The 19,323-nt window shown below is 42.4% G+C and overlaps 1 protein-coding gene across 1 annotated transcript in view; it reads right to left on the bottom strand.

Annotated features, from left to right (window-relative positions):
- gstcd (glutathione S-transferase, C-terminal domain containing) overlaps positions 1–19,323 on the bottom strand; it is a 133,468-nt gene that overhangs the window by 17,062 nt on the left and 97,083 nt on the right. Inside the window, exon 9 of the mRNA XM_058385913.1 lies at positions 5,594–5,727. Coding sequence (XP_058241896.1) covers positions 5,594–5,727 — 134 coding nt within the window. The remainder of the gene's footprint in view (positions 1–5,593; positions 5,728–19,323) is intronic.

Raw genomic sequence — 19,323 nt, forward strand, 5'->3', positions numbered from 1 at the left:
TTACTGATTCACTCACACACACACTTACTGATTCACTCACACACACACTTACTGATTCACTCACTCACACACACACTTACTGATTCACTCACACACACTCTTACTGATTCACTCACACACACTCTTACTGATTCACTCACTCACACACGCACTTACTGATACGCTCACAAACACACTTACTGATTTGCTCACACACACACACACACTTACTGATTCACTCACTCACTCACACACTTACTGACTCACTCACTAACTCACACACACACTGACTCACTCACTCACATATACTCGTTTTCTCATGCACACGCACTGACTAACTCACACACTCACTTACTCACACGTTCACCCTCTACACATTCATTGTCTCACTCACATACACACACTCTTACTCACTCACTCTTGCTCTCTCTCATACTCACTCACTCACTCACACACTCACTCACTCACTCACTCTCACACACCCGACCCACTCACTCACTCACTCACTCATTAACTCACTCACTCACCCGACCCACTCACTCACTCACTCACTCATTAACTCACTCACTCATTCACCCGACCCACTCACTCATTAACTCACTCACTCATTCACCCGACCCACTCACTCACTCACTCACTCACTCACTCACTCATTAACTCACTCACTCATTAACTCACTCACTCACTCATTAACTCACTCACTCACCCGACCCACTCACTCACTCTCACACACTCACTCATTAACTCACTCATTCACCCGACCCACTCACTCACTCACTCTCACTCACTCATTAACTCACTCACTCATTCACCCGACCCACTCACTCACTCACTCATTAACTCACTCACTCACTCATTAACTCACTCACTCACTCATTAACTCACTCATTCACCCGACCCACTCACTCACTCACTCATTAACTCACTCACTCATTCACCCGACCCACTCACTCACTCACTCATTAACTCACTCACTCATTCACCCGACCCACTCACTCACTCATTAACTCACTCACTCACTCTCAAACACTCACTCATTACTCACTCACCCGACCCACTCACTCACTCTCAAACACTCACTCATTACTCACTCACCCGACCCACTCACTCACTCTCAAACACTCACTCATTACTCACTCACCCGACCCACTCACTCATTAACTCACTCACTCATTCACCCGACCCACTCACTCACTCACTCACTCACTCTCAAACACTCACTCATTACTCACTCACCCGACCCACTCACTCACTCACTCATTAACTCACTCACTCACTCTCAAACACTCACTCACTCACCCGACCCACTCACTCACTCACTCACTCACTCACTCACTCACTCATTAACTCACTCACTCATTCACCCGACCCACTCACTCACTCACTCACTCACTCACTCACTCATTAACTCACTCACTCACTCTCAAACACTCACTCATTACTCACTCACCCGACCCACTCACTCATTAACTCACTCACTCTCACACACTCACTCACTCATTAACTCACTCACTCTCACACACTCACTCACTCACCCGACCCACTCACTCACTCACTAACTCACTCACTCATTCACCCGACCCACTCTCACTCACTCACTCATTAACTCACTCACTCACTCTCAAACACTCACTCATTACTCACTCACCCGACCCACTCACTCACTCATTAACTCACTCACTCTCACACACTCACTCACTCACCCGACCCACTCACTCACTCACTCACTCTCAAACACTCACTCATTACTCACTCACCCGACCCACTCACTCACTCACTCACTCACTCATTAACTCACTCATTAACTCACTCACTCACCCGACCCACTCACTCACTCATTAACTCACTCACTCACCCGACCCACTCACTCACTCATTAACTCACTCACTCACTCATTAACTCACTCACTCACCCGACCCACTCACTCACTCTCACACACTCACTCACTCACGCGACCCACTCAATCACTCACTCACACACTCACTCATTAACTCACTCACCCGACCCACTCACTCATTAACTCACTCACTCATTCACCTGACCCACTCACTCACTCGACCCACTCATTAACTCACTCACTCACCCGACCCACTCACTCATTCACCCGACCCACTCACTCACTCACCCGACCCACTCACTCACTCATTCACCCGACCCACTCAATCACTCACTCTCACTCACTCACTCACTCACTCATTGACCCACTCACTCACTCATTAACGCACTCACTCACCCGACCCACTCAATCACTCACTCACTCATTAATGCACTCTCACCCGACCCACTCACTCACTCATTAACGCACTCACTCACCCGACCCACTCACTCACCCGACCCACTCACTCACTCGCTCATTAACACACTCACTCACCCGACCCACTCAATCACTCACTCACCCGACCCACTCACTCACTCACTCATTAACGCACTCACTCACCCGACCCACTCACTCACTCACTCATTAACGCACTCACTCACCCGACCCACTCAATCACTCACTCACTCATTAACGCACTCACTCACCTGACCCACTCACTCACTCATTAACGCACTCACTCACCCGACCCACTCACTCACTCACTCATTAACGCACTCACTCACCCGACCCACTCACTCACTCGCTCATTAACGCACTCACTCACCCGACCCACTCAATCACTCACTCACCCGACCCACTCACTCACTCACTCATTAACGCACTCACTCACCCGACCCACTCACTCACTCATTAACGCACTCACTCACCCGACCCACTCAATCACTCACTAACGCACTCACTCACCCGACCCACTCAATCACTCACTCACCCGACCCACTCACTCATTAATGCACTCACTCACCCGACCCACTCAATCACTCACTCACTCACTCACTCACTCATTAACGCACTCACTCACCCGACCCACTCAATCACTCACTCACCCGACCCACTCAATCACTCACTCACCCGACCCACTCACTCACTCATTAACGCACTCACTCACCCGACCCACTCAATCACTCACTCACCCGACCCACTCAATCACTCACTCACCCGACCCACTCACTCACTCATTAACGCACTCACTCACCCGACCCACTCACTCACTCATTAACGCACTCACTCACCCGACCCACTCACTCACTCACACACCGGACCCACTCACTCATTAACTCACTCACTCACTCACCTGACCCACTCACTCACTCGACCCACTCATTAACTCACTCACTCACCCGACCCACTCACTCATTCACCCGACCCACTCACTCACTCACCCGACCCACTCACTCACTCATTCACCCGACCCACTCAATCACTCACTCTCACTCACTCACTCACTCACTCACTCACTCATTGACCCACTCACTCACTCACTCATTAACGCACTCACTCACCCGACCCACTCAATCACTCACTCACTCATTAATGCACTCACTCACCCGACCCACTCACTCACTCATTAACGCACTCACTCACCCGACACACTCACTCACCCATTAACGCACTCACTCAACCGACCCACTCACTCACTCGCTCATTAACACACTCACTCACCCAACACACTCACTCACCCGACCCACTCAATCACTCACTCACCCGACCCACTCACTCACTCACTCACTCATTAACGCACTCACTCACCCGACCCACTCACTCACTCACTCACTCATTAACGCACTCACTCACCCGACCCACTCACTCACTCACTCATTAACGCACTCACTCACCCGACCCACTCAATCACTCACTCACCCGACCCACTCAATCACTCACTCACCCGACCCACTCACTCACTCATTAACGCACTCACTCACCCGACCCACTCAATCACTCACTCATTAACGCACTCACTCACCCGACCCACTCAATCACTCACTCACTCACTAACGCACTCACTCACCCGACCCACTCAATCACTCACTCACCCGACCCACTCACTCACTCACTAACGCACTCACTCACCCGACCCACTCAATCACTCACTCACCCGACCCACTCAATCACTCACTCACCCGACCCACTCAATCACTCACTCACCCGACCCACTCAATCACTCACTCATTAACGCACTCACTCACCCGACCCACTCAATCACTCACTCACCCGACCCACTCAATCACTCACTCACCCGACCCACTCACTCACTCACTCATTAACGCACTCACTCACCCGACCCACTCAATCACTCACTCACCCGACCCACTCAATCACTCACTCACCCGACCCACTCACTCACTCATTAACGCACTCACTCACCCGACCCACTCACTCACTCACTCACTCATTAACGCACTCACTCACCCGACCCACTCAATCACTCACTCACTCACTCATTAACGCACTCACTCACCCGACCCACTCAATCACTCACTCACTCATTAACGCACTCACTCACCTGACCCACTCACTCACTCACTCACTCATTAACGCACTCACTCACCCGACCCACTCAATCACTCACTCACTCACTCACTCATTAACACACTCACTCACCCGACCCACTCAATCACTCACTCACCCGACCCACTCATTCACTCACTCATTAACGCACTCACTCACCCGACCCACTCAATCACTCACTCACCCGACCCACTCACTCACTCATTAACGCACTCATTCACCAGACTCACTCACTCACCCAACCCACTCACTCATTCATTAACTCACTCACTCATTCACCCGACTCACTCACTCACCCAACCCACTCACTCATTCATTAACTCACTCACTCATTCACCCGACTCACTCACTCACCCAACCCACTCACTCATTAACTCACTCATTCACCCGACTCACTCACTCACCCAACCCACTCACTCATTAACTCACTCACTCACTCACTCGACCCACTCACTCACACACTCAACCCACTCACTCACTCACTCAACCCACTCACTCACTCGACCCACTCACTCACTCACTCACTCACACACTCAACCCACTCACTCACTCACTCAACCCACTCACTCACTCGACCCACTCACTCATTCATTAACTCACTCACTCATTCACCCGACTCACTCACTCACCCAACCCACTCACTCATTCATTAACTCACTCACTCATTCACCCGACTCACTCACTCACCCAACCCACTCACTCATTAACTCACTCATTCACCCGACTCACTCACTCACCCAACCCACTCACTCACTCATTAACTCACTCACTCACTCACTCGACCCACTCACTCACTCACTCACTCAACCCATTCACTCACTCGACCCACTCACTCACTCACTCACTCACTCACTCACTCACTCACACACTCAACCCACTCACTCACTCGACCCACTCACTCACTCACTCGACCCACTCACCCACTCACTCACTCACTCGACCCACTCACTCACTCACTCGACCCACTCACTCACTCGACCCACTCACTCACTCACTCGACCCACTCACTCACTCACTCGACCCACTCACTCACTCACCTGACCCACTCACTCACTCACTCACCTGACCCACTCACTCACTCGACCCACTCACTCACTCACTCACTCGACCCACTCACTCACTCGACCCACTCACTCACTCATTAACTCACTCACTCACTCACCCGACCCACTCACTCACTCATTAACTCACTCACTCACTCGACCCACTCACTCACTCATTCACTCTTACCTCCTAGGGAAGCTGAACTTGAGTGTATTCTGGATGAACCCGTAACAGCATGGACTGATCACGAAACCAGCTTTGGCTTGAATGCAACGATCTAGAACCATGTCTGTTGCCACACCACATGCATGCAGAGCCACCTGCAACACATAAAACACAACCGATACATAAAACCAACACCTGTACTTTACAATTCGGAGCATATCCCACGGCCTATAAACACATCTTGTGTCTATTTCACACTTTTTCTCCTATTCTGGTTGCTTTTAGGACAGATGAAGTGCTTGATAATACACAGTATACGGACTATTTCATTTTTTTTAAACTAATAACTTAGTGACTACATAATGGCACAGCTCTACAATAAAATCTGCTAAAACACTGTTGCCTCGTAAGCACTGATCTGTCCATTTACTATATTATTATATTATTGTCTTGTTTAGCATGCAGCTATATTGCTGTGGTACACCACAGTCCGGGAGAAATGCTATTTCACTCTAATATACACAAGTTTTATAGACGAATGTCAATAAAATGCACTTGACTTGTTTATGAGTCGTCTACAGGCATCTGGTTTACCCTCCGACTGCAGCTGCCTTTAATCAAGCACTACTTTAGAGCCCCATTAGGATATGAGAACATGCAGTTAATAAGCACTTTAATAAGTCTTGTCTGTGGCATAATAATGAATGAACCACAGATGCAGAACAACTTCTGATTGGCCGCGTGCCTGGCGTAATTCCGGTCGCTTCCTGGGACAGAAGAAAAAAGTTAAATTTTTTCAAAAAATGTGGAAATAAGGGACCACACTTATAACTGATTAAAAGTACTTAATGTACCATAATAAAGAGAAAAATATTAGAAAATTATTTGATCTAAAATCCAGAGAATTAAGAATTTATCTTTTAATCATATTGATTTGATTGGATGATCTTTAAAATATATATATATATATATATGTCAAACAAAAAAGACCGTCATAATTAGATGCAAATCATACATTAAAATTAAATCCTTTTTTTTCTTTTAAGAAAATTTTTTTTTCTTAATTCCCCATTCAGAGGATTTTTCTTAAATCCCCATTCAACTACAAGAAACTTATTTTTTTTTAATGTTTTAGTCAATAATAACAAACTGTTGTCTCTTGGCGCATCTTGGTGCCTAATGTGCAACATGTAAATTATACACACACACACAGAGTTTATGCCCTGTGGTTGATTAATTCAGGCCATAATTCCAAACACTTGGAGTGGAGTGCACACTAGCGAAGTGCGCTCATTGATCTGTTAGCAGTTTCAGCACGAAGTTGTGAGTCCTCTCAGGCAACAGTGTAACGGAGCATGACAGCAGAGGACTCTGTGCACATTAGCTGCAAACTGGTAAGAACTGCTTAAAGGAAGCTGAATAAGAGCCAATGATTGTTCACAATGAATGAGAGCTGACAGGAAGAGCAGATGATGGACAAGCATTCATTGTCTCCTTCTCCACTGCAGGAAGCATGACTGAGTGAAGATGAGAACCCGAGGTAATGAGGGGAGACGCATTCTGATAATCACTTACAATGTGCATGGTTACTTTTAAAACTTTTTTATGGATATCATGGACATTTTAATATATATATATATATAAAAATCACATCCAGCCATTACTGTTTTCCCTGCATCAGTCTGCTGTAGTGGCCCAAAGCAGATGCTTTAATTATAAAGCCCCTGTATGAGGCCCCACTTAAAGGCATAAGGTTCATAAGGCTACATAAAACATACATAAGCCCTTCATGACCATCTGATGAACTACATAATGGCTTATATAAGGGCAGTGTATACAGCGCTATGTAAAACTAACATAAGCCATTCCAAACCACTAGACATCAACTTGTATGGCACCTGATCAAAGGGCAGGGTTCATAAGGCTACATAACACATACATGACCATTTGACAAACTGCATACTGCTTTATTTAAGGGCAGTGTTCAAAGTACTATATTACATCTACAAAAGCCATTCCTAAGCATTGGATATAAATTTGTATGGCACCTTATCTAAGGTCAAGGTTCATAAGGCTACATAAAACATACATAAGCCTTTTATGACCATCTGATGATCTACATAATGCATTATTTAAAGACAGTGTTTACAGTACTATATTACATCTACATAAGCTATTCCTAACCACTGGACTTAAATCTGTATGGCACCTTATCTAAGGACAGGGTTCATAAGGCCACATAACACATACATAAGCCTTTCATGACCATCTGAAGAACTACATAATGCTTTACTTAAGGGCAGTGTTCACAGTACTATATTACACCTACATAAGCACTTCCTAACCACTGGACATTAACTAGTATGGCATCTGATCTAAGGGCAGGGTACATAAGGCTACATAACACATATATGTTAATATGTCTTTTCATACCATCTGATGAACTGCATAATGGTCTATTTAAGGGCAGTATTCACAGTGCTATGTAACACTTAGGTAAGCCTTTCCTAACCACTTGACAATGGCACCTTATATAAGGGCAGGGTACATAAGGCTACATAAGACATACACAAGCCCTTTAATGATTAACTGCATAATGCTGTATTTGAGATTAGTGTTCACAGTGCTATATAACAAACTGACATCTTCAATTTATGACTGATGGTTAGGAAGGGTTTACGTAGGTGCTATATAGCCTCATTAACGATACCTTTGAGTAATCTGTTATAAAGGTGTTACATATCCCTATGAGCTGCAATTAGCTTTATATATCAGATTATATATCAGAAAAACTGGTCAAATTAGAATAGCATCACTTTGCAGTCACATGACCTGATGATCGATGAATCAATATCACTTCATCTCAACCCTTTGAAGCTCAGCATCCTGATAATGCATTACATTTCAGATCTGACTGTATCTGAAATCTCCGGTGCTAAATAACATTTTATTGAGTCGGCCCGTTCTTACAGGGGAAAAAAGGAGACTGAATAAAAGATCTCAGACATCTATTAATGGAAAAGTAAAGCACAGTGTGCATCAGATCTCCTCTAATAATACAGACTCATGTAGCAGAATAAAAGGAATTCTCCGACAAGAACAAGAGAGCTTATCATGCTGCTTCCTGCGACATAATTACCTGAACCTCACACAGGCCACCGCTAACAAAAGATCAACACTGTGTTGCTTTTTAAATAAACCTCATTTTTATAGTGTGAGCTCACCTTCACCTGCGCTCTCTTCAAAGGACACTAATAATCATTAAAAACAAACTATCTTGCCAAAAGATCAGTGAAATGCTGTTTTGCTTTTCGGTATGGATGAATAGACATTTTATAGGGCTAATTTGGTTTGTTCTCCCAAACTAAGCATCTCCATGGAAACTAATACAGGATATTTTATTTGGACCCGTACTCTCAAGTGAAATCAAATCGATCTAATTTAAAATTTCTGTGGATGCCGAGGGAAAAGAAAAGCTCTACAATGAGGCCTGCATTGAGCAGCAATTTTTCACTGTTGCGTGTCAATTATTTGCAGATGAGAAGACGATAAAAGATAACGTAGTTGATGAGATATTTAACATCTTTGTGGATTTTCTGAGAGCAGCTATTCAATTTTTGCTACAAGTGTGACTAAAAAAAGCTTAGTGGTTAAAGACATTGGCCTTCTGATTGGAAGGTTGTGGGTTTAAATCCCAGGTCCACAAAGCTGCCACTGGTGCTGCTGCTGCCACCCTTGAGCAAGGCCTTTAACCCTCAGTTAAATATATAAAAAATAAATAAATAAATAAATAAATAAGATGAGAAAGTCGCTCTGGAGAAGGGCATCTACCAAATGCCAGACATGTAAAACAAAATTCTCTTTATTTTAATAATAATGATATGAAACAAGATCATTAATACACCCATGCACAGCTTTGGCTTTAAACCAGTGTTTATTAATGCTACTGAAAATTTTGCTATACTACAAAGACTTCTATTTACACTTATAAGGCTTTTAAATCCATTTTTTTTTCAATTGTAGGCTTGCACCATGAATAATATCAGACCTTGGGAAGGGTCAAAGCTTAAATGGCAGCTCAGGTCAGTCGTGTGGTCATAAAGACCAAGGAAATGCCTATGATGCTATGAGAAAATAAGAAAGGAGAAGGCTATTAAAATATCAGCAAAGCTTTAAACCTTCTTAAGTGTACTGTGAAATCCATTAAAAGTAAGTGGGGGGAAATAAATACCCAGACACTACCAGACTCAGGTCAAACCGAGTGCTTGGGTAAGTTTCGGAGAAGTGTCCAAGAAGCCAGCTAGAACATTGAATGGAGTTACAGAGCTGACTCGATGAAATAGAAGAACCTGTCTAGAACTCAACAATATGATCTGTTCTTCACAGATCCAGACTCTGTGGTTGAGCAGTCTGAAAATAGGTTAATGTTAATCAATCTGAGAGTTTCTAGAAAAGAACATTTGTGCTCTGAGACAAAACATAATATTTGGAGCAGTGGTAGCTTCAGTGGTTAAGGCTCTGGGTTGTTGGTTTGGGTTTTAAGCCGCAGCAACGCCATCATTGGGCCCCTGAGCAAGGCTCCCAACCCTCACCGCTCCAGGGGTGCTGCACCATGGCTAACCCTGCGCTGTGACCCTAACCCTTAATGTTAGGGTATGTGAAGAAAGAATTTCATTTTGCTATAATGAATATGTGACAAATAAAGGATTCTATTCTAAAATGAATACAGCAACACCAAACACTCAAGAAGCATCAAGCGCAGTGATGTTAGCATGATGATTTAGAATTATTATAATTTTTTAATTGTTGTCAATATCACAGGCACCATGAATGTGGGAATAAAACGAAATTCCCAAAATCACAATGAAATGTGCAAAGCTTAAGTTCAAAGCTTAATCTGTAATTTCTGAAAAAGAGGCAGAATTTTTTTTATTTTATATATATATATATATATATATATATATATATATATATATATATATATATATATATATATATACAAGGGATACTTGCTAATCTCCTAGGATTGTCACACCTTAAGAGTAGACACAACACTTAAATGGCACTAAAACAAGTGCTTATGCAGCTAAAAAGTGAAACCTTGTGTCATCTTCTGCTGTTGTTTTCCACTCGCCTCAAAGTTTGACATATTGTGTGCTCTGAGAAGAGCAGTTATTTAAGTAACCGCAGCTTTCCCATCACCTCAGAACAGACTGGTCATTCTCCTCTGATCTCTCTCATCATCAGTGAGCTTCTGTCTGCAGACCTGCTGCTTGCTGGATGTTTTTCACACCATTCTGTGTAAACTCTAGAGACTGTTGTGTGTGTGTGTGTGAGAGAGAGAGAGAGAGAGAAAATCCCAGGAGATCAGCAGTTTGCGAAATACTCAAAGCAACCCATCTGCCACCAAACACTATACCACAGTTAAAGTCACAGAGATCAGAATTTTCCCCATTCTGATGCTGGATGTAAAGATTAACCGAAGCTCTTGATCCACATCTGTATGATTTGATGCTTTGTGCTTCTGAAACATGATTGGCTAATTAAATAACTGCGCACAGAACGATGTGGCTCTTGAGGTTGTTATTCAATTCAGTTCCATTTTAATTTTATTTGTATTACACTATTAACAATGGACATCATCGCAAGGCAGCTTCACAGAAATATATCAATACTGGATATCAAATAAAAATTTATCCCTAATGAGCAAGTCAGAGATGACGGTGGTGAGGAAAAACTCCCTGAGGCAATAACAGGAAGAAACCTTGAGGGGGAACGAGACTTAAAAAGGGACTTGATCTGGGTGACACCAGAGAGTGTGATTATAGATCATTTCTCTTTAATTACTTTAATCTGTGGTCAAAAGATGCAGGAGATTCATTCTAGTTTCAACGTAAACTTCATTAACAGTTCTATAAATATTTTGATAATCATTGATATATTTACAACCAACTGCTTTCATGTTGGATCTCGTCACTAACTGTTTATAGGTTTTGTTAATCCAGTACAAAAGTTTAAATGTGCGTCCCAAATCGCACTTATTCACTATACTATGGCGTTTTGTAGTATAAACAGTGTGAGTAATGTGTTTACAGCGAAAATCCCAAGAAGAAGAAGTAGTGCACTTCAAGTACCTGGTTGATTCAAGCAGAAAAGCAAAGTGTGGAATGTCGGACACTTCATGCTCACAGCTTTGCTTACGTAGTGGAGTTCCATATGAGATGATATAATACACTGGACACTAGTAAACATAGTGCATACTGTAAAATAAGTGCATAGTGTTTAGTATGTTTGGGACGAAGTATGAGATTTAGGCATTTGAGAGCCACTTGTTCATTTTTTCCCTCTTCTTTATTTGCCAGTGGTTAATCTTTAATAAACTTAATTCGTTCAAAAACTTTAGCTGTAAAGAACGGTTTACCAGCAGCGTCGACTGCCCCTTAGACGTCCATTATCCACGAGTTTCAAGCAAATAGATTTTTTTTTCTTGTTGTTCTTTATACAGGAAGCAGGTTAAAATGATTGCTTTCAGTAAACACATATACTACAGCTGTGGTGCATAGAGATTAGGTTGAAAAATGCTGAAGCTTTTCCTTTAACAACCTGGGGCTTAGATTAGATTCGGGCTCTCTTGTAAGTGGATTTGAACAGCAGCATCTGCCAAATGAATAAATGTAACCGTAAAGGTCTTCAGTCACTTCTGCTGAACCATGCTACAGCCACGACAAATGAAGTCTGCACCAGCCTTCAGCCCTAGAACACCCCCCCCCCAACCCCGGCCCCCCTGTATTTCGCTCCTGCTATGTTTACTCACATCTCCACACAAGCCTGGAGCTGAAAGTACAAGTTTATGTATGACTGTCGGAAGAAATTGTGGAGACTCGTTTTCACGCCTCAAACCCCAGATGAGCTCGTAAGTAACAGCCTCTGTCTGGCTCCTGAGGTAGCGTTTAAGCAGACGGTGTGTGAGACAGAACGAAACCGAGCACCGCTAAAGGATATCCTGCTGTACGACGTTATTGCCAGACCAGATCATTCAGATTCAGAGACTATTTTACTGCACAAGCAGCACTCCAACTGTGTCTGATCCAACCAAGTAGACCAGAGTTCTGCGTATATGCTAAATATTAAAAACTGGTAAGGAAAAAACAAGGTTAGAATGTAATATTAGAAAGAAATTAGAACAAGGTTTTCTATTGTCATCTTCAATCCCAGGAGCTCAACCTGGACGACCAACGCCATTCCAACATGCACACACTCATTAAGGCTTTTCATATGGCAAGTTATATACATTTTAAACCCCACAGTCAACCCCAGGTAGAGGAACATTTCACACTGGTAATTTGGAACTGCCACTTTTCACCCCTGGGTTATGAAACGCTGCAATGTTACAGCTAGATGCTTAGCAACAGAAATCAAATCAGAAACTGAAGAGCACATGCCTCATATCACGTGAAAACCAGGATGGAGCAACACTCAATATAAACAACTCGTTAGTCAGTAGTGTCAAGCAGCAAAACAGTGAACGGAGATTATGGAGCCGTAGTGAGGGGGAAATTAAAAGTTTGATATCAGTGAACACCTGGTCAACTAAATGACAAACTTAAAAAGGCCAAAAGGGATTAGAAAGCTGTGGAAGATACCAATACCTGACACCAGAATGGTCCATCACTGAACAGAAAGCAGGAGACAAGCCATTATTAAAAGTGGTCATATGCTGTATCGATCCAGTCGTTTGTTGTTGAACCCGCAAATTGCATTTACTATAATCATTTGCTCATTTGCACTCATTGCATTTACTCATTGTATTTACCTCCCACTGTATACTGTTTATATACTGTTATATATGCAAATTATTTATTGTTATATACTTATTATATATGCTGATTATTTGCACTGCAAAAATGCACTTCTGGTTAGATGCTAACTGTATTTCGTTGCCTTGTACCCACATGTGCAGTGACAATAAAGTTGAATCGAATCGAATCGAATCGAATCGAATCGAATCTAATCTAATCTAATCTAATCTAATCTAATCTAATCTAATCTAATCTAAATATGGAAATAAGCCAGGGTTCAGGAATGTAGAGTGTGAATCATGAGATTATGAATAGTCAGGGTTAAGTGCTAACCCTGGGTAAAGTATGAGCAGCGTGAGACATCAAAGAAAATATAACCCAGGAGTCTGTTTACCCAGAGTTTACAATGACTCAGAGTTAACTATTTGAAAAGCTCTATTCACACCGAAGTTTTTCAGGGAGAATCCAGAGGATTCCAACAAAAACGACAGCTGCCTGAGCTCCGGATCGAACCGGGGAACCAAGCGAGATTTTAGGGTAGCTAGAATACAAAAACAATGGCTTGCATCCTGTGAAAGACACCCACATGGAAAAACATAGACCTTTTTATTACATGTTGCTTTCCCAGGAGAAATCTCTCTAAATCCCAAACACACAGCCACATATAAGAGGATATAAACTTCCTGAGTGTGGGGAAGAGACTGACAATTTGCCAGGCTGACAAAGAGAACATGGTTTGGACCGAAGGCCAAGTGGAGCAGGTCTCCATGGAGCGCATCGCAAGCTGAAACGTCTCATTAGGGCAACGAGCACACAAAAAAGGCAGACGCTCAACAAAACACTAACAGCACAGCCACACACAGCTCCGCTCGAGTGAGGCCCGTGTTATGTAACTCAATCAAAAGAGCAGCTCTGCTGAAGAAATGAGCCATTCATCTCCAAGGTGGATTACACGTACAAACCCCTGTGGTCGGGGGAAATCAGCATCTTTTCAACAGAACATTAGAATGAAAATGTGATAGTAAATCAGCAAATCTCGAGCAAATACCCAGGCCAATTCCACAATTTCAAGGCAAATCAAAATCGGGGTTTAGGTCTAGAAAGATCCCGTAACTGTGGTTGCAGCGCCCTCATTACATACAATAACAATCAGTACTAATGGGTTATGTAACTTCCAAGAATCTAACCAACACCACGTAGTAAAAGCCCAATGTCAAAGCCTTAATGTGCCTTTCACTTTAATAATGGCCAAAAAATTCACTTATAAGGTCTTTTCAAGGTTCCTGTGGCTGAAAAAAAAAGGAAATAAAAAAGACCAAGAGAACAAAAGGAGAGGAGAAAATTCCCTGTTAACACACCATAGTCAGGTCCTCTACAGCTCACACTTATCTCCATCACAGATGTCAATATCAGTGCAAATGGTGCAGTAGTCCTTTGTCCTTTAAAATGCCTGCAATTGAAATGCTGCTCAATAGGCCAAGAAATAAAAAAAGTAATTTGGGTGAAGTGCACTGTTTTAATGTTTCAAAAAAATAAAAATAAATTACATGTATGATCCAAAAAAAAAAAGCATCTTATGTACACCGATCAGGCATAACATTATGACTAACATTGTGCTGGTCCCCCTTTTGCTGCCGAAACAGCCCTGACCCATCGAGGCATGGACTCCACTAGAGCTCTAAAGGTGTGGCTGTGGTATCTGGTACCAAGATGTTAACAGCAGATCCTTTAAGTCATGTAAGTTGCAAGGAGGGGCCTCCTTGGATCACACTTGTTTGTCCAGCATATCCCACAGATGCTTGATTGAATTGAGATCTGGGGGATTTGAAGGCCAAGTCAACACCTCAAACTCATTGTTGTACTCATCAAACCATTTCTGAAGCCTTTTTGTTTTGTGGCACGGCACATTATCCTGCGGAATGAGGCCACAGCCATCAGGGAACACGATTTCCATGAAAGGGTGTACATGGTCTGCAACAATGCTTAAGTAGGTGGTACGTGTCAAAGTAACATCCACATGGATGGCAGGCCCCAAGGTTTCCCAGCAAAACATTGCCCAAAGCATGACACTGCCTCCACTGGCTTGCCTTCTTTCCCACAGTGCATCCTGGTGCCATGTGTTCCCCTGGTAAGTGACGCACACGCACTCGTCCTTCCACATGATGTAAAAGAAAACGTGATTCAGCAGACCAGGCCCATGTGCATCAATGAGCCTTGGCCGTTCATGACCCTGTCACCGGTTTACCAGTATTCCTTCCTTGGACCACTTTTAATAGATACTGACCACTGCAGACCAGGAACACCCCACAAGAGCTGCAGTTTTGGAGATGCTCTGATCCAGTGGTCTAGCATCAGAATTTGGCCCTTCCTCAAACTCGCTCAAATCCTTACACTTGTCCATTTTTCCTGCATCTAACACATCAACTTTGAGGACAAAATGTTCACTTGCTGCCTAATATATCCCACCCACTAATAGGAGCCATGATGAGGAGATCATCAGTCTTATTCACTTCACCTGGCACTGCTCATAATGTGTGTATATACACACACACACACACACACTCCCTGGCCACTTTAATAGGAACACCTGTATACTTCACTTGTTTATGCAATTCCCCCCGAAATATAATCTGGTCATTTTTTAAATCTCTAAGGAACAACAACAAAAAAGCTTTCAAGTTTTAGTCATCCTGTGCCCACTGCATCACCAGAGTCCTGTTCTCAGCTGACAGGAGTGGAACCTGATGCGGTATTCTGCTGTTGCAGTTGCTCATCCACCTCAAGCTTCAACATGTTGTGTGTTCTCCAATGCTTTTCTATTCACCACAGATATGAATGCAGTTATGAATTACCAAAGCTTTCTGACCCCGCGCGATCTCTGACGAACAAACCGTCTCTGTTACAGAACACGGGAAATTCAACTTGCTTTGGACTGGAGGACAAACCTATTTTTTAAACCCATTAGTGATTCATCTTCAGTATCCTGTCATGTGCTGTCAATCAAGAGTGAACCTCTGTAACATGTGGCTTGTTCTTACTATCTATCAGAGGTGGATTATTACTATATTCAGCTGTATCTTCATGTCCATGTAAGATTATTTGCTTCTTAATCTGTCAAGGTCCTAACCTGCAGAAGGATTCATTCCAACTCATAATAAATATCAAAATAAAAAATACAGCACACAGTTTGGTGTGTTGTCTATTGAGCGATGCTTTTCTGCTCACTACGGTTGTCTCCGCCCACAGAAATGCAGCTCCGTGGATGTTTGATGCTCTTTGCACCATTCTGTGTAAACCCGAGAGACTGTTGTGTGTGAAAATCTCAGAGTATGAGCCGTTTCTGAAATAATCAATCCATCCCATCTGAGACCAACAAACATGCCATGGGCAAAGTCACAGAGATCTATGAGGTCCCCCCCCACCCCATTCTGTTGTTTTGTGAAACAGTGACTGAAAATCTGAATGATTTTATGCATTGAGCTGCTGCCTAATGATTGGTTGATTAGATAATCGCATGAATGAGCATGGGTATAGGTGTTCCTATTAAAGTGACCAGTGAATATATATATTTATAGTGTATAAATATATATTTTTTCCCTTTCTGTTGCATATTTTGCTAGACATTTGCTATGAGAATTAAACAATGATTCGGGGAAACTGAAAACTTACAGCCTGTCCTCCTCTTCCATCTTTTTCTCCTTCTCCTGCACTTATTAGGAACAGCAGGTACGCCAATTCCTCTCCACTTGCTTCTCTTTTTCTACCCATCCCAAGGCATCTAAAGATCGTGCCAGCACCAGCTGTGTTCTGCTTCATGAAGATTTCAGACCTTCATTGAGAAGAAGCCAACCCTGCATGGATCCCAGGGATCCAGAGATGTACCAGCTCCTGTTGGATTCATGAAGATTTTGGACATTCAAAGAGAAGACACCAACCCCATGTGGACTTCTAATCAACACACAAAATAACATGCTACATATGCTGTATCTCCATCGTCGAGCATCTAAAGGCTTCGGCATTGAGGAGTTGGTGATGTTGAGCTGTTGATGCAACATCTGATAACTCAAGATGTTGAGGTAATTTATGAGTTGCTCAGGAGACCCTGGTTACACAACTCCAACTGGCTGTATTTGACTATAGAAAGGAAATTATACATAATCATATTCTCCAGTGTTTATGGTAATTCACTCTCCAGTGCTTATAACAATTTGTGATGTTAATAATGATTTATAATAATGCTCTCCTGTGTTTATAACAATTTATAATCACACTCTCTGGTGTTTGAGATGAGACGAAACGAGATGAGATGAGCATTTTTTTGTCCCAAAATGGGGAAATTTCCAACAATTGTTTATAACAATTTAAACAACACCCTCCAGTGTTTATGGTAATTCACACTTTCCGGTGTTTATAACAATTGATAACCACACTCTCTGGTGTTTATAATGATTTATAATCACACTCTCTGGTGTTTATAATGATTTATAATCACACTCTCTGGTGTTTATAATGATTTATAATCACACTCTCTGGTGTTTATAATGATTTATAATCACACTGGTGTTTATAATGATTTATAATCACACTCTCCAGTGTTTATAGCAATTTATAATCACACTCTCTGGTGTTTATAACCATTTATAATCACACTATCCAGTGTTTATGGTAATTCATACTCTCCGGTGTTTATAACAATTGATAATTATACTCTCCTGGTGTTTTATAAGAATTTATAATCACGCTCTCCGGTGTTTACAACAATTTATAATCACACTCTTCAGTATTAATGGTAATTCACTTTATCCAGTGTTTATAACAATTTATAATCACACACTTGCGTGCGTATAAAAACTTATGATCACACCTTTGGGTGTTTATAACAATTTATAATTACACTCACTTTGTTTATAACAATTTATAATGACACTCTCCTTGGTTTATAATAATTTATAATCACACGCTCTGGAGTTTATAATGATTTGTAAGCACACTCTCTGGTGTCACCCAAATGAGGATGAGGTTCTCTTTTGAGTCTGGTTCTTCTCAAGGTTTCTTCCTCTTACCATCTAAGGAAGTTTTTCCTTGCCACAGTCACCTCAGGCTTGCTCATTAGGGATAAATATAAATACATTTAAATAAAAGTCTAATATTAATCTTGAACTTTTTGAACTATGTTTCTTATGTTCTGTAAAGCTGCTTTGAGACAATGTCCATTGTTAAAAGCGCTATACAAATAAAACTGAATTGATTTGAACATTCTCCTCTACTTCCTCCCTGTCATCTGCCACCTCATCATCATCCAGCGGCTCCTTCTAATCCCCATCACTCTTCTCTTTGCACCATCCTGTTCATATCCTCTTCTATCCTATTCATTCTATTCCTCCTTGTAATCCTCCTACTTCTTCTCCTCATCTGCCTCATCATTCTTCAGTTCATCTTTACTTTTTTCCCCCTACTTCCATTTCCCACATCTTCCTCCTCTTTTTATTCAAACCTGCTTCACGCCATCGGTCTTCTCCTCTCACTGCTCTGCAATTCAACATCATCTATCCTTCTCCTCTTCCACATCATCATTCTCCTCCTTCTCATCTTCCTCAGCATACTCATCATTTCCCCTGCTCTTCATTCTTATAATTTTTCTCCTCTTCCTCAGCCTCATTATTTATCCTGCTCTTCACTCTCATAACCCTTTCATCTTCCTCATCATTATTCTATTCATCATCATTCGCCTCCTCATCACTGTACACCACTGCATCATAACTTTCCAGATCCCTCTCTTCCTCCACTTCTCATTTAGTTTTCCTCTATATATTCATGCTTCTCCTTCTCATTTCTCCTTTCCAATTCTTCCTCAACTCTTACCATTATTGTCATCATCATCGTCATCATCCCTGCTCCTCTTTCTCATGAACATCCCCCTCCTCCTTCTAATCATCACCACCACCCCTGCTC

The sequence above is a fragment of the Hemibagrus wyckioides genome, linkage group LG03 (assembly GCF_019097595.1).
Source record: "Hemibagrus wyckioides isolate EC202008001 linkage group LG03, SWU_Hwy_1.0, whole genome shotgun sequence".
Lineage (NCBI taxonomy): Eukaryota > Metazoa > Chordata > Actinopteri > Siluriformes > Bagridae > Hemibagrus > Hemibagrus wyckioides.